This window comes from Salmo salar, chromosome ssa04, assembly GCF_905237065.1.
Source record: "Salmo salar chromosome ssa04, Ssal_v3.1, whole genome shotgun sequence".
Lineage (NCBI taxonomy): Eukaryota > Metazoa > Chordata > Actinopteri > Salmoniformes > Salmonidae > Salmo > Salmo salar.
In genome coordinates, this window is record NC_059445.1 from 35,085,861 (window position 1) to 35,112,607 (window position 26,747).

Here is a 26,747-nt window from a genome sequence, read left to right on the forward strand (position 1 = left end):
ATATGAAGACAATGTTTCATTCTGTCCTCCTCCCTGTCTGATATTCTGCATAGCAAGAGACATGAAAAAACCAGTCTGACCCCCCAGCTGAGGGAAACGTGCAACTGAAAGACACCAGTCCAAAGAGTCCAAAGGACACTTTCTAATGACTAGTATCTCACATAAGCATATTATACAAATAAAACATCTTAATTATCTATGTTACCCAACTAATTCTGATTCATCCGCTACAATCCTCAAAGCAAATCAAGGCAAAGAAGGTGTTAAGTTTGTCTGGAAGCATGACGTCGGTGTCCGTGATGTGGCTGGTGTTCTGTCTCCTAGAGTTGAACGTACTTTGGTGCGAAAAGTGCAAATCAATCCCAGAACAACAGCAAAGGAACTTGTGAAGATGCTGGAGGAAAAAGGTACAAAACTATCTATAAAGCGAGTCCTATATCGACATAGCCTGAAAGGCCGCTCAGCAAGGAAGAAGCCACTGCTCCAAAACCGCCATAAAAAAGCCAGACTACTGTTGGCAACTGCACATGGGGACAAAGATCATACTTTTTGGAGAAATATCCTCTGGTCTGATTAAACAAAAATAGAACTGTTTGGCCATAATGACCCTCGTTATGTTTGGAGGAAAAAGGGGGAGGCTTGCAAGCCAAAAAAGCACCCCCACAAGCAGTATCATGTTGTGGGGGTGCTTTGCTGCGGGATGGCCTGGTACACTTCACAAAATAGATTGTGTGATATATTGAAGCAACATGTCAAGACGTCAGTCAGGAAGTTAAAGGTTGGTCGCAAATTGGTCTTCCAAATGGACAATGACCCCAAGCATACTTCCAAAGTTTGGGCAAAATGGCTTAAAGACAACACAGTCAAGGTATTGGAGTGGCCATCACAAAGCCCTGACCTCAATCCCATAGAACATTTGTGGGCAGAACTGTAAAAATGTGTGGGAGCAAGGAGGCTTGCAAACCTGACTCAGTTACACTAGCTCTGTCAGGAGGAATGGGCCAAAATTCACCAAATGTATTGTGGGAAGCTTCTGGAAGGATACCCAAAATGTTTGACTCAAGGCAATGCTACCAAATACTAATTGAGTATATGTAGACTTCAGATCCACTGGGAATGTGATGAAAGAAATAAAAGCTAAAATAAATCATTCTCTCTTCTATTTTTCTGACATTTCACATTCTTAAAATAAAGTGGTGATCCTAACTGAGCTAAGACAGGGAATTTTTAGTAGGATTCAATGTGAAAAACGGAGATTAAATGTATTTGGCAAAGGTGTATGTAAACTTCCGACTTGAACTGTATGTACTGACGAGAGCCTACATCAATGTTCCCTCTAAGCTGTGCTGTGCTGAGTGCGGGCACCCAGTTGTCAGAGACGGCCACACAGCTCCCTGGGACTGCCATGCAGTACACAGAAGAAAAATCAGCCCACTAAGAAGCACGAAATTGAACTTCACTCAGCATTCTAGAGCTTTCCCTTTTAGTTAACACTATTAATGTTTCCCTTTACTATGGCAATTGTGATCAAATCAACACAATTTTAGCCACTTTTAACCCCTGTGCGGCCTCCAGCGAAAAATCATATCGCCATTAGCTAAACAAAATGTAATAATAAAAAAAAAAAATTCTAATGATATCGTTTTATAGATACACCTCTCCTGAATCGAACCACGTTGTCCGATTTCAAAAAGGCTTTACAGCAAAAGCAAAACATTAGATTATGTTAGAGGAGTATATCGTAAAAGTAGCCACATAGCCATTTTCCGACCAACCACATGCATCACAAATAACCAAAAAACAGCTAAATGCAGCACTAACCTTTGACAATCTTCATCAGATGACACACCTAGGACATCATGTTACACAATACATGCATTATTTTGTTCGATAAAGTTCATATTTATATATAAAAACAGCATTTTACATCAGTGCGTAACGTTGACTAACTATTTTCCCTCAAATGCATCCGATGAAACAGAGCTACAATTTACTAAATTACTATTCTAAAACATTTTTAAAATGTAATATTGTCATTCTAAGATTTATAGATGAATATCTCTTGAAAGCACCTGTAATACCAGATTTAAAATTAACTTTACTGGGTAATCATACTTTGCGATGAAAGGGGATGCGATACTCTGAAAAATAGGCTAACGTTACATGTCAGCGCCATCTTGGAACAATCGCATATCACATCTAGTCTTGTATACTATTGTCAATAATCCCTTACATTTGTTTGTCTTCATCAGAAAGCACTTCCAGGAATCCCAGGTCCACAACAAATGTATTTTCGTTCGAAAAAGTTCATCCATTATATTCCATTAGCTTGTTCTGGTTAGCGCGTCTGAAGGCTGATCCAAATCCTCCGTCGGGCGCGGGACAGCCATTTCGACAAAAAGCATTTTTTTCCCATTTAGGTTCGTTCAAACATGTCAAACGTTGTATAACATAAATCTTCAGGGCCTGTTTCAACAAGAGAGCAAATCAGATTCGAGGGGGACGATTGCATTGTGTTTCAAAACGTTTCGAAAGAGGAGGGTAACCAGGGGCGCCGGCGTCATAATGGTATGGCCCTCTCCGTGTGACCACGTTCCACAGCGTCTCATTCATTCAATTTTAACAGTAGAAGGCTCAAACCAATTTGTGAAGACTGGGGACATCTAGTGGAAGCAATAGGAAGTGCTCAATGAACCATAGCTCACGGTGTGATTAATAGGCAACGTGATGAAGTTGAGTTCGCAATTCAGAATTCCACTTCCTGTTTCCATCTGTCTCGGGGTTTTGACTGCCATATGAGTTCTCTTATACTCACAGACACCATTCAAACAGTTTTAGAAACTTTAGGGTGTTTTCTATCCACAAGTATTAATTATATGCATATCCTAGCTTCTGAGTTTGAGTAGGAGGCAGTTTAAAATGGGCACAAATTTTTTTCCAAAATCGCTTTAGCGCCCCCTATCCTAGGGGAACGCCAAGAGGTTAATGGAACATACCGAAACAAAACAAACTATGCAAGAGATTTTGCTGTAGACAGAATGCATCGCAGTAGAATTCTATTGCGCATGAATCAGCCCATACTCTACAGACCTGTGAGGCGTAACCAGTCAGAGCTGCAGTATTTTATTTTATATTTTAATTAACCTTTATTTAACTAGGCAAGTCAGTTAAGAACAAATTTTTATTTACAATGATGGCCTACCCAGGCCAAACCCGAACGAAGCTGGGCCAGTTGTGCGCCGCCCTATGGGACTCCCAATCATGGCTGATTGTGATACAGCCTGGAATCAAATCAGGGTCTGTAGTGACACCTCTAGCACTGAGATGAAGTGCCGTAGATCGCTGCGGCACATTTGTTTGATTCTCTTCAATAATGGTATGGGAATAACAACTATTTTTTTTTTTTTTCTTGCAACATACACATTTTTTTCAGTCACCTCAATTAGGTATGAAGGTAAGACCCAGATGCAGACCACGTTGAATAAACATTTGTTTAATATTCCAACGGGGGCAGGCAATAGAACGGCAGGGGTCCGTAAACCAGAGGTGGGGCAACAGTACCAGGCGGCAGGCAGGCTCAGGTAGAGGTCGGTAATCCAGAGGGGGGCAAAGGTACAGGTCGGCAGGGTCAGGCAGAGTGGTCAGGCAGGCGGGCTAGGAGTTAGGACAGGCAACGGTCAAAACCAGCAGGGCGAGAAAAGAGACTGGAAAAAGAAGGAGCTGAGACACAAAATGCTGGTTAACTTGAACAAACAAGACGAACTGGCAACAGACAAACAGAGAACACAGGTATAAATACACAGGGGATAATGGGGAAGAAAGCCGACACCTGGAGGGGGGTGGAGACAATCACAAAGACAGCTGAAACAGGTCAGGGTGTAACAACCTCCTTGTTGTTACACCCTACATTTAACCTCTTGGGGCTAGGTGGGACGCTAGCGTGCCACCCGTGGTGCACTCCATCAACAGCAGGTGCATTTCAAGAGCGGCAAATTTGAATCCAAATAAATGTCAAAATTCAAATTTTTCAAAAATACAACTATGTTACACCATTTGAAAGATAAACATCTCCTTAATCTAACCACGTTTTACGATTTCAAAAAGGTTTTACGGCGAAAGCATAAATTTAGAGTATGTTAGGACAGTACATTTACAAGAGTTGTGTATAATGTTTTGTCAAGTCAAAGACAGGGTCACCAAAACCATAAAACCAGCTAAAATGATGCACTAACCTTTTACAATCTCCATCAGATGACACTCCTAGGACATTATGTTAGACAATGCATGCATTTTTAGTTCTATCAAGTTGATATTTATATCCAAAAACAGCGTTTTACTATGGCATTGATGTTGAGGAAATCGTTTCCCTCCAATAACCGGCAGTCAAGTCAGCGTCACAAATTAAATAATTAAAATTAGAAAACATTGGTAAAATATTATATTGTCATTTAAAGAATTATAGATTTACATCTTTTGAACGCAATCAACTTGCCAGATTTAAAAATAACCTTACTGGGAAATCACACTTTGCAATAATCTGAGCACTGTGCCCAGAAAAATACGCGTTGCGATACAGACTAGACGTCATGTTGGGGAGATCTAAAATCGAAAATACTATGTAAATAATCCATTACCTTTGATTCTCTTCATCAGATGTCACTTCCAGGTATCACAGGTCCATAACGAATGTAGTTTTGTTCAAAAAAGCTCATCATTTATGTCCAAAAATCTCCGTCTCGTTAGCACATGATGTAAGCCAGCCGGACTTCTCGTCATGAACGAGGGGAAAAAATATATTTCCGTTCGTTCAAACATGTCAAACGTTGTATAGCATAAATCATTAGGGCCTTTTTTAACCAGAACATGAATAATATTCAAGGTGGACGAATGCATACTCTTTTTATAACGTATTGGAACGAGGGTACCCAACATGAAGTAGCGCGCCAGGTGTCTAATGGGACATCACCGTTCCATGGCTCTTGTTCGGTCAGATCTCCCTCCAGAAGACTCAAAACACTTTGTAAAGGCTGGTGACATCTAGTGGAAGCAATAGGAAGTGCCAAAATATTCCTAAACCCCTGTGTTTTTCAATGGGATAGGTTTAAAGTCAATACAACACATCAGGTATCCACTTCCTGTCAGAAAATGTCTCAGGGTTTTGCCTGCCAAATGAGTTCTGTTATACTCACAGACACCATTCAAACAGTTTTGGAAACTTTAGAGTGTTTTCTATCCATATATAATAAGTATATGCATATTCTAGTTACTGGGTAGGATTAGTAACCAGATTAAATCGGGTAAAAATTTTTTATCCAGACGTGCAAATGCTGCCCCCTAGACCCAACAGGTTAACTTCACACATTGGCTGCTACTGTAGGCTGAATGATATAACAGCTATTTCCATGTTATTAAAATGTTATGCATTTTCTCCATCGTTTTCGATGGTATACCATGTTAGGTCTACATTATTTTACATTTACATTTTAGTCATTTAGCAGACGCTCTTATCGAGAGCGACTTACAATAGTGAATGCATACATTTCATTTCACGCATTTAAAAAAATAATAATAAATTGTACTGGCCCCCCGTGGGAATCGAACCCACAACCCTGGCATGGCACACACCGTGCTCTACCAACTGAGCCACAGGGAAGACGGTTATGATCAAATAGCCATAGTAGCTTACTTGGCCACTGTTAAAACTAACTTGCAATCTACTGCAAAGTTAGCCTGCAGAGTTCCGTATTACTATCCAAGTCTGTACCCAAACAATTCGAGCTTCTACTTCTAAAAATTCACCTTTCCAGAAACAAGTCTCTCACTGCTGCCGCTCGCTATAGACCTCCCTCTGCCCCCAGCTGTGCCCTCGATACCATATGTGAATTGATTGCGCCCCATCTATCTTCTGAGCTCGTGCTACTAGGTGACCTAAACTGGGACATGCTTAACACCCCGGCCATCCTACAATCTAAGCTTGATGCCCTCAATCTCACACAAATTATCAATGAACCTACCAGGTACAACCCCAAATCTGTAAACATGGGCACCCTCATAGATGTCATCCTAACTAACTCGCCCTCCAAATACACCTCTGCTGTTTTCAATCAAGATCTCAGTGATCACTAACCTCATTGCCTGCATCCGTAATAGGTCTGGGACTAAACGACCACCCCTCATCACTGTCAAACGCTCCCTAAAACACTTCTGCGAGCAGGCCTTTCTAATCGACCTGGCCGGGCTATCCTGGAATGACATTGACCTCATCCCGTCAGTAGATGATGCCTGGCTATTCTTTAAAAGTGCCTTCCTCACCATCTTAAATAAGCATGCCCACTCCAAAAATGTAGAACTAGGAATAGATATAGTCCTTGGTTCACTCCAGACCTGGCTGCCCGTGACCAGCACAAAAACATCCTGTGGCGTTCTGCATTAGCATCGAATAGCCCCCATGATATGCAACTTTTCAGGGAAGTTAGGAGCAAATATACACAGGCAGTTAGGAAAGCTAAGGCTAGCTTTTTCAAACAGAAATTTGCATCCTGTAGTGCTAACTCTGGGACACTGTAAAGTCCATGGAGAATAAGAGCACCTCCTCCCAGCTGTCCACTGCACTGAGGCTAGGAAACACTGTTACCACCAATAAATCCACTATAATTGAGAATTTCAATAAGCATTTCTCTATGGCTGGCCATGCTTTCCACATGGCTACCCCTACCCCGGTCAACTGCCCGGCACCCTCCACAGCAACCCGCCAAAGCCCCCACCATTTCTCCTTCACCCAAATCTAGATAGCTGATGTTATGAAAGAGCTGCAAAATCTGGACCCATACAAATCAGCCGGGCTAGACAATCTGGACCCTCTCTTTCTAAAATGATCTGCCGAAATTGTTGCAACCCCTATTACTAGCCTGTTCAACCTCTCTTTCGTATCGTCTGAGATTCCTAAAGATTGGGAAAGCTGCCGCGGTCATCCCTCTTCAAAGGGGGGTGACACTCATGACCCAAACTGCTACAGACCTATATCTATCCTACCCTGTCTTTCTAAGGTCTTCGAAAGCCAAGTTAACAAACAGATTACCGACCATTTCGAATCCCACCATACCTTCTCCGCTATGCAATCTGGTTTCAGAGCTGGTCATGGGTGCACCTCAGCCACGCTCAAGGTCCTAAATGACATCATAACCTCCATCGATAAGAGACATTAATGTGCAGCCGTATTCATCGACCTGGCCAAGGCTTTCGACTCTGTCAATCACCACACTCTTATTGGCAGACTCGACAGCCTTGGTTTCTCAAATGATTGCCTCGCCTGGTTTACCAACTACTTCTCTGATAGAGTTCAGTGTGTCAAATCGGAGGGCCTGTTGTTTGGACCTCTGGCAGTCTCTATGGGTGTGCCACAGGGTTCAATTCTCGGGCCAACTCTCTTCTCTGTATACATCAATGATGTTGCTCTTGCTGCTGGTGATTCTCTGATCCACCTCTACGCAGACGACACCATTCTGTATACTTCTGGCCCCTCTTTGGACACTGTGTTAACTAACCTCCAGACGAGCTTCAATGCCATACAACACTCCTTCTTTGGCCTCAAACTGCTCTTAAACGCAAGAAAAACTAAATGCATGCTATTCAATCGATCACTGCCCGCACCTGCTCGCCCGTCCAGCATCACTACTCTGGACAGCTCTGACTTAGAATACGTGGACAACTACAAATACCTGGGTGTCTGTTTATACTGTAAACTCTCCTTCCAGACTCACATTAAGCATCTCCAATCCAAAATTAAATCTAGAATCGGATTCCTATATCACAACAAAGCATCCTTCACTCATGCTGCCAAACATACCCTCGTAAAACTGACCATCCTACCGATCCTCGACTTCGGTGATGTCATCTATAAAATAGCCTCCAACACTCTACTCAACAAACTGGATGCAGTCTATCACAGTGCCATCCGTTTTGTCACCAAAGCCCCATTCACTACCCACCATTGCGACCTGTACACTCTCGTTGGTTGGCCTTCGCTTCATACTCATCGCCAAACCCACTGGCTACAGGTTATCTACAAGTCTCTGCTAGGTAAAGCCCTGCCTTATCTCAGCTCACTGGTCACCATAGGAGCACCCACTCATAGCACGCGCTTTGGTCACCCCCAAAGCCAATTCCTCTTTTGGTCGTCTTTCCTTCCAGTTCTCTGCTGCTAATGACTGGAACGAACTGCAACAATCTCTGAAGCTGGAGACTCATATGTCCCTCACTAGCTTTAAGCACCAGCTGTCAGAGCAGCTCACAGATCACTGTACCTGTACATAGCCCATCTGTAAACAGCCCATCTATCTACCTACCTCATCCCCATACTGTATTTATTTATTTATCTTGCTCCTTTTGCACCCCAGTATCTGTACTTGCACTTTCATCTTCTGCACATCTACCATTCCAGTGTTTAATTGCTATATTGTAATTACTTCGCCACCATGGCCTATTTATTGCCTTAACTTACCTCATTTGCACTCACTGTATATAGACTTTTTGTTTTCTTTTGTTCTACTGTATTATTGACTGTATGTTTTGTTTATTCCATGTGTAACTCTGTGTTGTTGTATGTGTCGAATTGCTATGCTTTATCTTGGCCAGGTCGCAGTTGCAAATGAGAACTTGTTCTCAACTAGCCTACCTGGTTAAAAAGGTGAAGATTAAAAAGGTGAAATAAAAAAATAAATAAAATATAAAACTTCTCTTCCTCTACTGCAACCACAGCCTACATAACACACACAGGTACCGGAGGCGGGACAGACAGTTTCCCCGTGATCGTTAACTTTGTGACTGACAGGTGCCTGTCCTGTCAATAGATCACTAGGAGATGCATTTTGTTAATTCAAGCGCAGGGATGGGCAACTCCTGTCCTCGGGGGCCGGAGTGGTGTCACACTTTTTTCTCATCCCAAGCAAACACAGCTGATTTAAACTAATTGCATTCTAAACTGAAGATCATGATTAGTTGATTATTGGATTCTGGTTTGTTAGCTGGGGCTGATACCAACCGGGCCCCTAAGGACTGGAGTTGCCAATCCCTGTTCGAGTGGGAGAGGGCTCGGCTAACTTTTTTTCTGACTTGCGAATTGAAAAGTAGCCTAATTAATTTAAGTGGAAAAATAGGCTTTCTGGCTGAAAATGAGTGTGTGACCTGTATAGCAGACAGAAAGCGCTAGTGGAAAACACTCGTTAACACAAATATTAGCATCTTAGTTCTTATTGTGGTACAGCCGCGAGCTGCCCAGTGACACGAGCCTACCAGACGAGCTAAATCGCTTCTATGCTCGCTTCGAGGCAAGCAACACTGAGGCATGCATGAGAGCATCAGCTGTTCCGGACGACTATGTGATCACGCTCTCTGTAGCCGACGTGAGTAAGACCTTTAAACAGGTCAGCATACACAAGGCTGCGGAGCCAGACGGATTACCAGGACATGTGCTCCGGGCATGTGCTGAGCAACTGGCAGGTGTCTTCACTGACATTTTCAACATGTCCCTGATTGAGTCTGTAATATCAACATGCTTCAAGCAGACCACCATAGTCCCTATGCCCAAGAACACAAAGGCAACCTGCCTAAATGACTACAGACCCGTTGCACCCACGTCCGTAGCCATGAAGTGCTTTGAAAGGCTGGTAATGGCTCACATCAACACCAGTATCGCAGAAGCCCTAGACCCACTCCAATTTGCATACCGCCCAAACAGATCCACAGATGATGCAATCTCTATTGCACTCCACACTGCCCTTTCCCACCTGGACAAAAGGAACACCTATGTGAGAATGCTATTCATTGACTACAGCTCAGCGTTCAACACCATAGTGCCCTCAAAGCTCATCACTAAGCTAAGGAACCTGGGACTAAACACCTCCCTCTGCAACTGGATCCTGGACTTCCTGACGGGCCGCCCCCAGGTGGTGAGGGTAGGTAGCAACACATCTGCCACGCTGATCCTCAACACTGGGGCTCCCCAGGGGTGCGTGCTCAGTCCCCTCCTGTACTCCCTGTTCACCCACGACTGCATGTCCAGGCATGACTCCAACACCATCTTTCAGTTTGGAGACGACACAACAGTGGTAGGCCTGATCAACGACGAGACAGCCTATAGGGAGGAGGTCAGAGACCTGGCCGGGTGGTGCCAGAATAACAACCTATCCCTCAACGTAACCAAGACTAAGGAAATGAATGTGGACTACAGGAAAAGGAGCACCGAGCACGTCCCCATTCTCATCGACGGTAGTAGTGGAGCAGGTTGAGAGCTTCAAATTCCTTGGTGTCCACATCAACAACAAACTAGAATGGTCCAAACACACCAAGACAGTCGTGAAGAGGGCACGACAAAGCCTATTCCCCCTCAGGAAACAAAAAAGATTTGGCATGGGTCCTGAGATCCTCAAAAGGTTCTACAGCTGCAACATCGAGAGCATCCTGACCGGTTGTATCACTGCCTGGTACGGCAATTGCTCGGCCTCCGACCGCAATGCACTTCAGAGGGTAGTGCGTAAGGCCCAGTACATCACTGGGGCAAAGCTGCCTGCCATCCCGAACCTCTACACCAGGCGGTGTCAGAGGAAGGCCCTAAAAATTGTCAAAGACCCCAGCCACCCCAGTCATAGACTGTTCTCTCTACTACCGCATGGCAAGCGGTACCGGAGTGCCAAGTCTAGGACCAAAAGGCTTCTCATCAGTTTTTACCCCCAAGGCATTAGACTCCTGAACAGGTAACCAAATGGTTACCGGGACTATTTGCATTGTGTGCCCCCCCAAACCCTCTTTTACGCTGCTGCTACTCTCTGTTTATCTTATATGCATAGTCACTTTAACTATACATTCATGTACATACTACCTCAATTGGCCCGACCAACAAGCGCTCCCGCACATTGGCTAACCGGGCTATCTGCATTGTGTCCCACCACCCGCCAACCCCTCCTTTTACGCTACTGCTACTCTCTGTTCATCATCTATACATAGTCACTTTAACCATACCTACATGTACATACTACCTCAATAAGCCTGACTAACCGGTGTCTGTATATAGCCTTGCTACTCCTATTTTCAAATTTATTTTTACTGTTGTTTTATTTCTTTACTTACACACACACACACACACACACACACACATACCTTTTTTTCGCACTATTGGTTAGAGCCTGTAAGTAAGCATTTCGTTGTAAGGTCTGCCCCTGTTGTATTCAGCGCAAGTGACAAATAAACTTTGATTTGATGAAAACAAGTGTGAAGTTAGCAGCATTAAGCATTATTATATATGCATTGACCATACATATTGGACTGTACATTCCTACCCAGTGACACCCACAGAACACAACTATGTAGAGTTTACGCATATTAGCGTCTTAGGTCTTATTAGAGAACTTTAGCTGTAGGAAATCAGCTCACTATACAGCCATTTGAACATATATATTTTACTGTACAGCCTAAGCTAGAGATTGCGCACCCATGAAATGGGGAATCAGCCTACTCAGTGATACCCATAGAACACAGCTGTGAAGAGTTTTCTCAAATATTAGCTTCATAGCACTTATTGTGGGACTTTGAAACTGTTGTGAAATGAGTCACATTCAGCTCATAAGTCAGTCTTCAATGTACTGAAAATGCATTTTCCAATGTGCAGCCTTAGGTATGGTTCTTGGATCCATGAAATAGGGTATCAGTCTACTCAGTGACATCCACATATTACAATTCTGAAGAGTTTACACAAATATTAGCATCGTAGCTCATAATAGGGAACTTTAAGTATGGGAAATCACCTCACTATAGACCTACAGCCTATTGCGCGTATTGACATTCATATTGCAATGTAGAACCTTACCTATGGATCTTGGGTCCATGAAATGGAGTATCAGCCTACTGTTCATGCAGGAACCAATGGGGTGCTCGGGGGGATTCATGCAGGTACCAATGTGATGCTCGGGGGGGGTGGGGGGGGGGGATTCAAGAGGAACAAAAGAGAGCTCAATCTCAGTCGTTTAAGTTTTTTTGCAAGGCAAGCATGAGGCCCCAACAGGATTTGTGAAAGTATTTTGTTGGTGATTTCTCTGGTGGTAAGACTATGCATCTGCTTGGTGTATAAACAGTTCACTGTGACTGAGGCCTTGTGTGGAGAACTAAGATGTATTTACTGAGGTTAATCAGAGCAAAAATCTCTTGCCAAGTCCAAACAGTCTTCATAATTACATTTTATAATTAAGCAATAAAGCACGAGGGGGTGTGGTATATGGCCAATATACCACAGCTAAGGGCTGTTCTTATGCATGACCAACGCGGTGTGCCTCGATATAGCCCTTAACAGTGGTATATTGGCCAACGTAATTAGAGCAGTAAAAATAAATGTTTTGTCATACTTGTGATATACGGTCTGATATACCACGGGCTGTCAGCCAATCAGCATTCAGGGCTCGAACCACCCAGTTTATAATTATAGTACCTAATGAATGTGTGTAAAAGTCATGTGCCTTCACGTGCACCAACCCCTTTAGCATTTATCCCACCTTCTGTGTATACACTGTTTGCTCTATGTTAACATTCTGTTCACCCTCAAACTTTTAATATACTGTGCTGGTGTATATGGAATATGTAGGCAACCGGATGTTCTAGAATATATAGGTGTCAAGGCTCAGTAGAAGACCCAGATGCAGACAGTTTCAAAGTAACAAAAGTTTATTACAAAAACAAGGGGGCAGGCAAACGACAGGTCAATGGCAGACAGAGGTCAGTAATCCAGAGCAGAGTCTGAAAGGTACAGAACGGCAGGCAGGCTCAGGGTCAGGGCAGGCAGAATGGTCAAAACCTGGAAAACTAGAGAAAGACAGGAGCACAGGGAAAAAATTGCTAGTAGGCTTGACGAAACAAACTAACTGGTAGCAGACAAACAGAGAACACAGGTATAAATACACTTGGGATGATGGGGAAGATGGGCGACACCTGGAGGAGAGTGGAGACAAGCACAAAGACAGGTGAAGTAGATCAGGGTGGGAATCATAGGACAGAGAAGGTGAGACGTGTAGCGAGCATTGGTTTGTGTATCGTGGGACTCACAGCATCTTAGAGGTTCAAGAGATACTTTTATTTTTGTGTCTCATTTTTTTGCAGATGCGACCATTACACCATCTAGTGATGCCAAGCCAAAGCAGCTCAATAAGTGTAACCAGCTAGAGCTGAAGGGTCTGGAGTCTATCGCCCCTCTGGTGCGGTCCGTGGAGGAGACCCCAGAGCCCATCGCCACAGAGGTGTGTGGGACCATCCCAACCTGGATCCGAGGCAGCCTCCTCCGCAACGGCCCAGGGAAGTTTGAGTTCGGAAACCAACAGTAAGTCACACCTTTAGTCACATTTTTAGACCTGCAGTCATTGGACCAATAGAATAAAACAAAAATAAGCACAAGTAGGCTACACATTGGAATAATAAGGATGGGGTTCAGAGACACATCAACACATATCCTTTTTAGCATTTCACCACCAAACGGTTTTACAAGTAACAAACAAATATAAGGACGTTGGGCTGTTCCCAGACCTGTTTGTGCTGTCTTGCCAACTCCTGTAGTGCTATGGACAACAACCATAGGAGTTGGCAAGACAATACAAACAGATCTAGAACCACGTTATACGGATGCATGATGACTCCACCTCCACTTTATTCATGACTAATCGAATCTTTCTTCACTGTCCTTTTCTATCCACTAACCCTGAACCTATCCCTAACCTTTAACCCATTAGAGTCTAAGCCATGTCTAGGGGGGGTTGCTACTAAGCTATATGGAATTGTTTTATGACGGTCGTACCAGGATCATTTTGCTATTTGATTTTGAATTTTAAGACTCCTTGAAGACCCCCTATTATTAGCCCATATGAACACATTGAATAACACATTCACTACATGGAACAACACATAGTCCCTATCTGATATTTTATTTACCAAAACCCTTTTTTTTCACTAAACAGACTCCATATATCCTTCCATACATTTTTGGGATGGGTAATTGGGCAAAACAACCGACATATTCATGAGACTCTGACCTTTACATGGATGGATCATATTAGTTTGTTGCCCAAACAGTTCGGACACTATAGACAGAAGTTGGTAGATCAGCTGTACCGACTTCAGACTAGTCCCACATCAGACGAAGTGTAGAGCAAAACAGAGAACACCATAATATTCATAAGAGTCTCATCTTTCCATAGAGGTGTCATACTAGTTTGTAGGCTAAACAATTCGGATGCTACAAACGATTTTGTGAGAACTGATTTTCAGGATGTCTCTTGGTCTGACAAACACTGATCTAGAGCTGTCACCTTTTTATTTTATTTAACCTTTATTTAACTAAGCAGATGTGGTGGATTGAGACGCATCCAATGCAAATAATACTGATGTCTCTAGCTTAAATTGGCAGATTTTTATGGGGATATTTTTATTATGCTAATTAGATTTATGCAGGGGCGCAGACATCAATCTTAGGGGGTTTTAGCACTTTCCCTTGCCCTTACCTATCCCCACTGTCCTTTATTCTTCAGCTACAACCACTGGTTTGATGGGATGGCCATGCTGCACCAGTTTAAGATTGAGGATGGCAAGGTGACCTATAGGAGTCGCTTCCTGCAGAGTGATGCCTACAAGAAGAACAGCGAGAGGGACCGCATCATGGTGTCAGAGTTCGGCACGGTGGCCATGCCTGACCCCTGCAAGAACTTCTTCCTGCGTTTCCTCTCTCGCTTCGAGATGATAGGTGAGTCAGTCACAGAGATAGTGGAGAGTGGGTGGATATAAACCAAGCAGCTTTACGAATGATATTTTGAGCAACACTTTACAGTTGCACTTACACCTAGTAACAGCATTGTCATTATACATTTCATCATAGTTTTGCAATTTCCTCAAAAATTCTAGCTTTTAGACAAGACATAACTTACTCAGTGTGTTGTTGTACCATTCAGTGTCTATGTCTTCACTCCTAAAGTAAATGTAGGCTATGCATGCATTGCAGCTCAGGGAGATGTCAGGGTCAATGTACAACAAGTACAGGATGCACATACTATGTCTAAACTGAGTTAACTCCACACCAGACTTCAGAAACTAGACCATGTGGATCATGCAGATATTACGTATACTGTCTAGCCTTCCCTCTGAAGCAGATACTTTTATTTAGTCGACAGTTGCCAACCCATCCCTTACAGGATTAATTGACACATTGTTAAACAAACATTATAATGATTCGTACAATTATTCATCTAGTGTTCTGCGCAGTATGCACCGCATATTAAGAAATTAAAATATCAATACATAATAGTAGATACGGTTATCCAAGCAATAACCATTACCCTCAATCAGCAAAAACAAATAAATACAAATAAATGAAATGGAAGAAGTCATTTAAACCCGGTCTGGCCAAAGGCGAGGATTGAAGTGTGAAAGGTAGGCCTACCTACATGCAAACAATCTATACATATGTGCTCTTTTATGTCTGGAGTTAAGAATTACATGACAGATAGAACACAATGTATATCTACTGATGGTGTTAAATCAGGTTTCCTTTACATTAAGAATATCGACATGTCTGTCAATTTTTTTAACTGCACTTGTATGCCGATGATACTGTTGTGAATGCCTTCGCCCCCACGGTTGACCAGGCTCTATCTGAACTACAAAAATTCTGCCTTCATTGTATTGAAGAATAACATTATTGACCTGAAGATAGCACTGAATGCAGGTAACACTAAGTATATGTTGTTCATATTGATCGTGACTGTGCTATAAATAGCTGGTCATTTGCATAGTTAAAAAGCATATTGATGAGTTAGTTAAGAAAGTGGTGAAGAAAAGTGCTTCTTCTATAGAAATAGGTCCTGCTTCTCACTAAATAGTAGAAAGCAGATTATTCAGTCAACGTTCCTATCGGTCCTAGACTATGGCGACATTATCTATATGAACGCAGCTGCCACTTCATTAAAGCTGTTAGATGCAGTTTATCATAGCGGACTGCGCTTTATTACGGGTGACAATTTTGGTTGGTCCTCTTTGATGTCACGTAGGTTGATACATTGCTATGTTTTCATTTATAAAGCACTTTTACAAAAAGTCCCACATCAGTACTAAACTTTAGACATACGAGTTACCACACCCGGTCTCAGGGATGGCTTACTCTGGAAATTCATTTGAGTTATGTAGATCAGTTTTTAGATTCCTTGTACATTATTTGTCGAACAATCTTCAAAATGGTACCTCTATGACAATCCAGAAAGCTGATTGAAGACCTTATTACTGATGAATGTATTTGTTTTTATGACTTTGTTTCTTTTTTTCTGCTTGCATTTTGTATATATTATATTTTGATGTGTGTATTTTATATAATTTATGTAATTCAGGGCTATATAATAATGGACTGCCGTTTATCTTTGCTTATTCGAGCTGTTATTGCCATAATATGGATTTGGTCTTTTACCAAATAGGGCCATCTTCTGTATACCAACCCTACCTTGTCACAACACTACTCATTGGCACAAACGCACTAAAAAGGAAAGAAATTCCACAAATTAACTTTTAACAAGGACACATGTTATTTAAAATGCAATCCAGGCAACTACCTCATGAAGTTGGTTGAGAGAATACCAAGAGTGTGCAAAGCTGTCATCAAGGCAAAGGGTGGCTACTTTGAAGAATCTCAAATATAAAATATACTTTAATTTGTTTAACATGTTTTTGGTTACTACATGATTCCATACGCTTTATTTAATAGTTTTGATGTCTTCACTATCATTCTACAATGTAGAAAATAGTAAAAATAAAGAAAAACCCTTGAATGAGTGGGTGTGTCCAAACTTTTGACGTGTACTATACATACATACATACATACATACATACATACATACATACATACATACATACATACATACATACATACATACATACATATAAACTCAGCAAAAAAAGAAACATCCCTTTTTCAGGACCCTGTCTTTCAAAGATAATTCGTAAAAATTCAAATAACTTCACAGATCTTCATTGTAAAGGGTTTAAAGACTGTTTCCCATGCTTTGTCACACCCTGACCGTAGAGAGCCTTTTTATTTCTCTATTTGGTTAGGTCAGGGTGTGATTTGGGTGGGTATTCTAGATTATGTAAACATCTCACAGAAAGAACTGGCAAATCTGGTGCAGTCCATGAGGAGAAGATGCACTGCAGGACTTAATACAGGTGGTGGCCACACCAGATACTGACTGTTACTTTTGATTTTGACCCCCACCTTTGTTCAGGGACACATTATTCCATTTCTGTTGGTCACATGTCTGTGGAACTTGTTCAGTTTATGTCTCAGGTGTTGAATCTTGATATGTTCATACAAATATTTACACATGTTAAGTTTGCTGAAAATAAATGCAGTTGACAGTGCGAAGACGTACATTTTTTTGCTGAGTTTATATACAGTTGAATTCGGAGGTTTACATACACTTAGGTTGGAGTCATTAAAACTCGTTTTTCAACCACTCCACACATTTCTTGTTAACAAACTACAGTTTTGGCAAGTCGGTTCGGACATCACTTTGTGCATGACACAAGTCATTTTTCCAACAATTGTTTACAGACAGATTATTTCACTTAGAACTCACTGTATCACAATTCTAGTGGGTCAGAAATTTACATACACTAAGTTGACTGTGCCTTTAAACAGCTTGGAAAATTCCAGAAAATGATGTCATGGCTTTAGAAGCTTCTGATAGGCTTACTGACATAATTTGAGTCAATTGGAGGTGTACCTGTGGATGTATTTCAAGGCCTACCTTCAAACTCAGTGCCTCTTTGCTTGACCACATGGGAAAATCAAAAGAAATCGGCCAAGACCTCCACAAGACCTCCCCAAGTCTGATTCATCCTTGGGAGCAATTTCCATATGCCTGAAGGTACCACGTTTATCTGTACAAACAATAGTACGCAAGTATAAACACCATGGGACCACACAGCGTCATACTGCTCAGGAAGGAGACGTGTTCTGTCTCCTAGAGATGAATGTTCTTTGGTGAGAAAAGTGCAAATCAATCCCAGAACAACAGCAAAGGACTTTGTAAAGATGCTGGAGGAAACCGGTACAAAAGTATCTATATCCACAGTAAAATGAGTCCTATATCGACATAACCTGAAAGACCGCTCAGCAAGGAAGAAGCCACTGCTCCAAAACTGCCATAAAAAAGCCAGAATACGGTTTGCAACTGCTCATGGGGACAAAGATCGTGCTTTTTGGAGAAATGTCTTCTGGTCTGATGAAACAAAAATAGAACTGTTTGGCCATAATGACCATCGCTATGTTTGGAGGACAAAAAGGGAGGCTTGCAAGCCCAAGAACACCATCCCAACCGTGAAGCACGGGGGTGGCAGCATCATGTTGTGGGGGTGCTTTGCTGCAGGAGGGACTGGTGCACTTCACAAAACAGATGGCATCATGAGGAAGAAAAATAATGTGGATATATTGAAGCAACATCTCAAGACATCAGTCAGGAAGTTAAAGCTTGGTCGCAAATGGGTCTTCCAAATGGACAATGACCCCAAACATACTTCCAAAGTTGTGGCAAAATGACTTAAGGACAACAAAGTCAAGGTATTGGAGTGGCCAGCACAAAGCCCTGACCTCAACCCTACATACATTTTTTGGGCAGAACTGAAAAAGCGTGTGCGAGCAAGGAAGCCTACAAACCTGACTCAGTTACACCAGCTCTGTCAGGAGGAATGGTCCAAAATTCACCCAACTTATTGTGGGAAGCTTGTGGAAGGCTACCCAAAACATTTGACTCAAGTTTAACAATTTAAAGGCAATGCTACCAAATACTAATTGAGAGTATGTAAACTTCTGACCCATTGGGAATGTGATGAAATAAAGAAAATCTGAAATAAATCATTCTCTCTGCTATTATTCTGACATTTCACATTCTTAAAATAAAGTGGTGATCCTAACTGACCTAAAACAGGGGATTTTTACTAGGATTAGATGACAGGAATTGTGAAAAACTGAGTTTAAATGTATTTGGCTAAGGTGTATGTAAACTTCCAGATTCAACTGTCTATATACACATAATATACATACAGTACATACATTCATGCATATACATATCTTTAAAAAAATCCTTTATTATTTTCCACTAACCCTACCACCCCTCCCCTAATTGGACTAAACTAATGACCAACAACAATTACGCTTCTACTTCCAGCATACCATATATCTTTTACAGACACAATCTGTTTTACAATAGTTATATTTTGTTTGTTTTTAGTCTTGTCCTTCCTCTATCCTCAACCTCTCTAATCTATTTCTGATGTCCATCCAGTTTGATTATTATTTGGCATATATTTTTAACTGTGTTGTTTCACAAAAGGTCTGAACTTATATACATTTTACGGACACAGTATATTTTACACGAGTTCTTGTTGTTATTAGTACCACCCTTCAGCTCCATTCAACCCCTCCCATCTATCTCTTATTAACACCATCCATTTCGGATTTCTATATGCCATATATTTTTCAACTGTGCTGTGATGTTTCACAAAATATCTGAACCAAAATATCTGAACCTTTATTACAGATTGTAATTAAAGATAAACATTATTGCTAAAATTATTATTATATTATTGATCGATTGACTATGACTTTTCAAATCACCCAGTAGTGCTACAATATCTGCAGAGTTGGCTCCAAGTAAATGTTGCAATTCTTCAGCCATTCCTGGACCTGTGACCAAAAACAAGCCACATCAAATCAAATGTTATTGGTCACAAACACATGGTTAGCAGATGTTAATGTGAGTGTAGCGAAATGCTTGTGCTTCTAGTTCCGACCATGCAGTAATATCTAACAAGTAATCTAACAATTTCACAACAACTACCTTATACACACAAGTGTAAAGGAATGAATAAGAATATGTCCATATAAATATATGGATGAGCGATGGCAGAATGGGATAGGCAAGATGCAGTAGATGGTATAGAGTACAGTATATACATATGAGATGAGTAATGTAGGGTATGTAAACATTATACAAAGTGGCATTGCTTAAAGTGACTAGTGATACATTTATTACATCCAATTTTTAATTATTAAAGTGGATAGAGATTTGAGTCAGTATGTTGTCAGCAGTCACTCAATGTTAGTGATGGCTGTTTACCAGTCTGATGGCCTTGAAATAGAAACTGTTTTTCAGTCTCTCGGTCCCAGCTTTGATGTACCTGTACTGGCCTCACCTTCTGGATGATAGCTGGGTGAACAGGCAGTGGCTCGGGTGGTTGTTGTCCTTGATGATCTTTTTGGCCTTCCTGTGACATCGGGTGGTGTAGGTGTCATGGAGGGCAGGTAGTTTGCCCTCGGTGATGTGTTGTGCAGACCTCACTACCATCTGGAGAGCCTTGTGGTTGTGGGTGGAGCAGTTGCCGTACCAGGTGGTGATACAGCCCGACAGGATGCTCTCGATTGTGCATCTGTAAAAGTTTGTGAGTGTTTTTGGAGACAAGCCACATTTCTTCAGCCTCCTGAGGTTGAAGAGGCGCTGTTGCGTGTGGGTGGACCATTTCTGTGTGGGTGGACCATTTCAGTTTGTCCGTGATGTATATGCCGAGGAACTTAACTTTCCACCTTCTCCACTACTGTCCCGTTGATGTGGATAGGTGGGTGCTCCCTCTGCTGATTCCTGAAGTCCACGATCATCTCCTTTGTTTTGTTGACGTTGAGTGTGAGGTTTCCTGACACCACACTCTGAGGGCCCTCACCTCCTCCCTGTAGGCCGTCTCATCGTTGTTGGTAATCAGGCCTACCACTGTAGTGTCGTCTGCAAACTTGATGATTGAGTTGGAGGCGTGCATGGCCACGCAGTCATGGGTGAACAGGGAGTACAGGAGAGGGCTGAGAATGCACCCTTATGGGGCCCCAGTGTTGAGGATCAGCGGAGTGAAGATGTTGTATCATTCCCTCACCACCTGGGGGCGGCCCGTCAGAAAGTCCAGGACCCAGTTGCACAGGGTGGAGTGGAGTTTGGAGGGTACTATGGTGTTAAATGCTGAGCTGTAGTCGATGAACAGCATTCTTACATACGTATTCCTCTTGTCCAGATGGGTTAGGGCAGTGTGCAGTGTGATTGCGATTGCGTCGTCTGTGGACCTATTGGGGCGGTACGCAAATTGTAGTGGGTCTAGAGTGTCAGGTAGGGTGGAGGTGATATGATCCTTGACTAGTCTCTCAACGCACTTCATGATGACCAAAGTGAGTGCTACAGGGCGATAGTCATTTAGCTCAATTACCTTAGCTTTCTTGGGAACAGGAATGGTGGCCCTCTTGAAGCATGTGGGAACAGCAGACTGGGATAGGGATTGATTGAATATGTCCGTAAACACACCAGCCAGCTGGTCTGCGCATGCTCTGAGGAAGTGGCTAGGGATGCCGTTTGTTCCGGCAGCCGTGTGAGGGTTAACACGTTTAAATGTTTTACTCACGTTGGCTGCGGTGAAGGAGAGTCCGCAGGTTTTGGTAGCGGGCCATGTCGGTGCCACTGTATTGTCCTCAAAGCGAGCAAAGAAGTTGTTTAGTTTGTCTGGGAGCAAGACATCGGGATTCGCGACGGGGCTGGTTTGGACATTACTAAAATAAATGATCTAACGACTCTGTCTATTCGCAGCAAGAATCACTCTATAGATGGTAAGGTTGTATCCCTCATATATATATATATATATCATTCAATTGTTTGCAAGAATTTTGTATAATAATTTACATTGAATTCTCAGTTTTGAATCCGGTGTTGTTTTGCGTATCAGTTCTTAAACCATGTGCCATGAAATCGGTACATCAAAAATATCTTCCCAACTATTTTGCAATCTATATGTCACAGCTGTACATTTGTTTTATCCTTAAATTGAACTGGTATACTTTTTTATATATCACAATTTTCTTGAACCAATTTTGTTCTTTAATGCAGGGCCGAAAGACAAGTTCTTTACTTTTCCCCCCTTCCACTTGCCTCTTTCATTTTTGTCATTTTTTTTTGCCATTTTTGGTTGTGATTTTGGGTAGAGCAAACATTTCCATATATTTTTGTTGGCTGCATGTGTGACATAACTCCACCAGTCCTATTTATGATATAATTTACAAGAAGAAGAAGCTGGATATGGAGGTCCTGGGCTGGCATGGCTGACATGGTTACACGTGGTCTGCGATTGTGAGGCCAGTTGGACCTAAATTCTCTCAAACAACGTTGGAGGTGACTTATGGTAGAGAAATGAACATTCAGTTTTCTGGCAACAGCTCTGGTGGACATTCCTGCAGTGAGCATGCCAATTGCACAAAACTTGAAACATCTGTGGCATTGTGTTGTGTGACAAAATTGCACATTTTAGAGTGGCCTTTTATTGTCCCCAGCATAAGGTGCACCTGTGTAATGATTATACTGTTTAATCAGCTTCTTAATATGCCACACCTGTCAGGTGAATGTATTATCTTGGCAAAGGAGAAATGCTCACTAACAGCAATGTGAACATATCTGTGCATAACATTTGAGAGAAATAAGCTATTTGTGCATATGGAACCGTTCTGGGATCTTTTATTTCAGCTCATGAAACATGGGACCAAAACTTTACATGTTGTGTTTATATTTTTGTTCAGTATATATATCTGCCATTTCCATTACACAAGTCACAATTATATTTTCTGTGACATTGCATTGAATAAACCTGGAGCAATGTAAAGCTGCCTATTGTCAATGTTGCAGTGCCATTTCATGGTGTAATCTTAAAATTATCCCTGTGGAGATTAAGTCAGTTCCAGTGTGGTTTGTAGATTCTGCTGATCTTTTCTGTTTAATAACAGTGAGGAATGTGACAAAGGACTTTATTCAAGATCTGGTTTTTATAAGACTATTTCAGAGAAAGTAAACTCAATGCAATGAAATGTGCCTCTTCAAACTAACTCAAGCTGGTCTAATGCCCGGGAAACTATGTTGAGGCCTCAGGGGCTTGGCTACAGTCAAAGGTTATGTAACATTTAAACAGGGGGATTGGAGGAAAGAAAGGAGGCTTTTCCTCTCAAGGGTTTGCAAGCCGCAACAGGAGTCTTTGCAAGCAACACAACATCGCAAGAAATATAACTTTGCCAGAAATGACTGTTTGCATGCAACTTTAAACTTGAATTGACCATGCAAGCCATGCACAGGCTATAATCATTTACCAAGGTTTATAAAGAGCTTGTCCAAAAATCTAATAAGTTATTCACCCATTCCTTTCGTGCACGTCTAAATCAGAAAATAAAATTAAGAAATATCAACAGCAACAAGATGCAGTTGCCCCCATCGAAATAGAATGATATATATTTCTGTTCTCTCCCTGCAGAGGCAACAGACAATGCCAGTGTTAGCTTTGTAAAGTACAAGGGAGACTGCTTTGTCAGCACTGAGACCAACTACATGTACAGGGTGGACCCAGAGAGCCTGGAGACACAGAATAAGGTGCAGTGATGCCATAAGAGAAGACAGCCAAAGAAACAATGAGCTCAGTGAGCAGACACATTTTACAATCATACCCTTGCACAAATGTACTGACTTATGTAAATGATGCCCTGTTTGAAATATACATTGATTGTTAGTGCCCAGACACCTGACATATTGGTATCTGCTGTGTACTTTATCTGACCTGTTCTACTACAGGTGGACTGGACAAAGTTTATTGCTGTGAATATGGCCACTGCGCATCCCCACACTGAACCAGACGGCACTACATACAACATGGGCAACTCTTATGGCAGAAAAGGTCAGTCTACATAGAAGCTCCACATGCTCCTAATTTGAAAAATGTAGGAGCATCATGGAAAATCATATTAAATGGTAAGAATTGCCAGCAATTACAAATTATAGGGTTAAGGAGCACCATGAAATGGTATTTTTGAGATTGAGATGTAGCCTACATATATATAATCTCCTAGAGAAGCTCTCCCTTTTCTCTACCGATAAAACTGGCTTCTAGCAAACAGGTGTGGCCAATTTGCCGCAAGCTCATATTTTCACATGCAAATGAGTTAAAATTACTGCCAAAGTTTGCATAATTTGTGGCAACTTGTCAACTTCTGGCAAACAATTCTGGGAAAATTGTGGCCAACATTCTGTTAACTGCAAACTCAGTGACAATATGAACATGAGTTTAGGTTTTTGGTTACTGTGTGATAACATTGACATCTACATAAGCCAAACAACTTTAAATGAAATGACTTCAGAGAAAAAAAAATGAACATACTAAATGTGCTAAACAAGTATTCAATGTCTTTAACAGATCAAAATAAATCCAATACAACTTGAAATCATCAGCATGGTAATGAAGAAAATAGCAGACTGGATATTTCCCAAATAAATGGTTTAATCTTTTTATGTAGGAACAACATTTACATGAGAGAAATGTTAACACTATGGGGATGTTGACCTCTGTCACGGCTGTCAAAAGGAGAGGTCCAAGGTGCAGCGTGTGTGTAGTTCCACATATTTATTTACTCTGTGAAACTATGCAATACATCAAACTGAATAGACAAAACAACAAACCGTGACGCAGAGGAGAAACGAACACTACTCAAAAATAATCACCCACAAAACCCAGGTAGAAAAACCCCTACTTAAGTATGATCTCCAATTAGAGACAACGAGGACCAGCTGCCTCTAATTGGAGATCATCCCAAACAAACCAACATAGAAATAGAAAAACTAGAACCTAACACCATAGAAATAGAACACATAGAATAAACCCCCCTGTCACGCCCTGACCTACTCTACCATAGCAATAGATTAACCAATGGAAGTTTTAAATAACTAACAGTTTAATAATTAAAAAAACTAAAACTAAATCAAACCCAGTTCATTCAGAACTATTGCCTTTTTGAGTAGACTTTGGAGATGACGACCCTGTGGAAATCTTTCGTCCAAACTTTGTTGAATGCATGCACTGAAACAATTAGGATACTCAAAACAATTTATATTTTGGCATCTAAAAAGTTAGAAATCGGGTTATGCCTAATATGGCAATTCATATCACTTTTCCTAAATGGGTTATTGTTACTCAAAAAAGTGCTGGTTTAAAAATAACCAGCGCTGGGTCAATATTAATATTGGACAAACACAGCATTGGGTTAACCTTGTCACATATGACTTCCAAATATCTCTAGCGGTCGGCACAGTATGAGTTTGTTATGCACGTGATGTCAGAATGTGCTCACTGTTCCAAAATGTGAACGTTACTCAACAGGACAGCCCTCAAAATAAGGCATGCTGCCTGCTTTGTTTATAGGCTGTTTTAACTTGTCAATTTCAAATTATTTTCTAACAAGTTTTATTTTCTAACAACAGTTTGAATTGAGGTGTGTTCCACCTCATTAATTCACATAAAATTAGGCCATTTCATATTTTTTAGGCATTACTGAGGCGGACAAACTTCCCCAAGCACTTCCCCCTTGTTTCTGCAGATCAAGCATGCAGACATTTGCCCATCTCCAGTCAGAACAGGACCTGCACAAACTTTTTCACATTTTCTGGCTGGTGCCCACTTCGCCTTCATTGTTGTTTTCATTACTACATGATAATAACTTTGGACATTTGTGTTTTTCTATCAAAGTAAGTGCCTTATTATGTTATAATACTTTATGTATGTTGTGTTATGTTGTTTCTACTGTAGCTCACTATGTATGGAGCATAATATATTTCTGTATATTCTTCGCGGACATGCGAGGTAACATTGTTAATTTCATAACCTTTATGGTGTTATACTCAATTGTGCTTATGTAGCTAGCTACATTCTTCCATTAGCTCTGTAAAACAATGCTAATTGTGTCAGAAGTATTAGCTTGTGTTTTCATATGTTTTGGTTTTTTTGGCCTGTTAAGCATTGCTCTGTTCTGCCCTGCCCCTTTGTGGAGCTCAACAGTTACTGTTTCTTATTGTAATATAACTAATTTTTGTGATTTTGTCAATGCAATTTATAATTTTTATAGCAGTGTTATGTTACTTCTTTGAAATATTGTTTTATTGCTATATCCTGATATTGTATTCTAATGACTTATAATTCCTCTTTATTCTGTACTTTCAGAAACCACACACACAAACTGTATTGAACATTATTTGCCAATATCATAACTGGAATGGACATCTATCGAACTGAAGATTGAGGCCAGCTTGTGTATGCTATCGTTGTCACGTCCTGACCAGTATAGGGGTTATTTGTGATTGTAGTTTGGTCAGGACGTGGCAGAGGGTATTTTTTTTATGTGGTTCGGGGTGGTGGTTTGTTTAGAAGGGTGTTTGATTTATTATTTCCGGGTTATATTCTATGTTTTTGTATTTCTATGTTCTTTCTAGTTTAGTATTTTCTATGTTAGGTATTGGGTGTTGGACTCTCAATTGGAGGCAGGTGTTTGTAGTTTCCTTTGATTGAGAGTCCTATAATTAGGGATGTGTTTTGTTTGTTAATTGTGGGTAGTTGTTTTTGCATTGCGTTGGTGTAGCCTGCAAAACTGTTTCCTGTCGTTTCTTTGTTTATTGTTTTTGGTGTTCACATTTAATAAATTATAATGTTGAGCACGCAACCCGCTGCGCCTTGGTCCTCTCTTCACGAAGACAGCCGTTACAAGCGTACACTCCTTAACATTATTACTGGATGAAAACACAGCAAGATCACATATAGGAAAATAGGTAATAATATTGGTGGCGGTTAAACAA

At 41.3% G+C, this 26,747-nt stretch overlaps 1 protein-coding gene across 6 annotated transcripts in view; it reads left to right on the forward strand.

Annotated features, from left to right (window-relative positions):
- The window catches only part of bco2b (beta-carotene oxygenase 2b), a 124,029-nt gene that overhangs the window by 13,048 nt on the left and 84,234 nt on the right, over window positions 1–26,747 (forward strand). For 5 of the 6 annotated variants that reach the window (XM_014195690.2, XM_014195691.2, XM_014195692.2 and 2 more), the window contains 4 exon segments: window positions 13,141–13,357; window positions 14,559–14,770; window positions 23,389–23,504; window positions 23,703–23,805. In XM_014195690.2, the coding sequence (XP_014051165.1) occupies window positions 13,141–13,357; window positions 14,559–14,770; window positions 23,389–23,504; window positions 23,703–23,805 (648 nt within the window). 6 annotated transcript variants of the gene reach the window in all.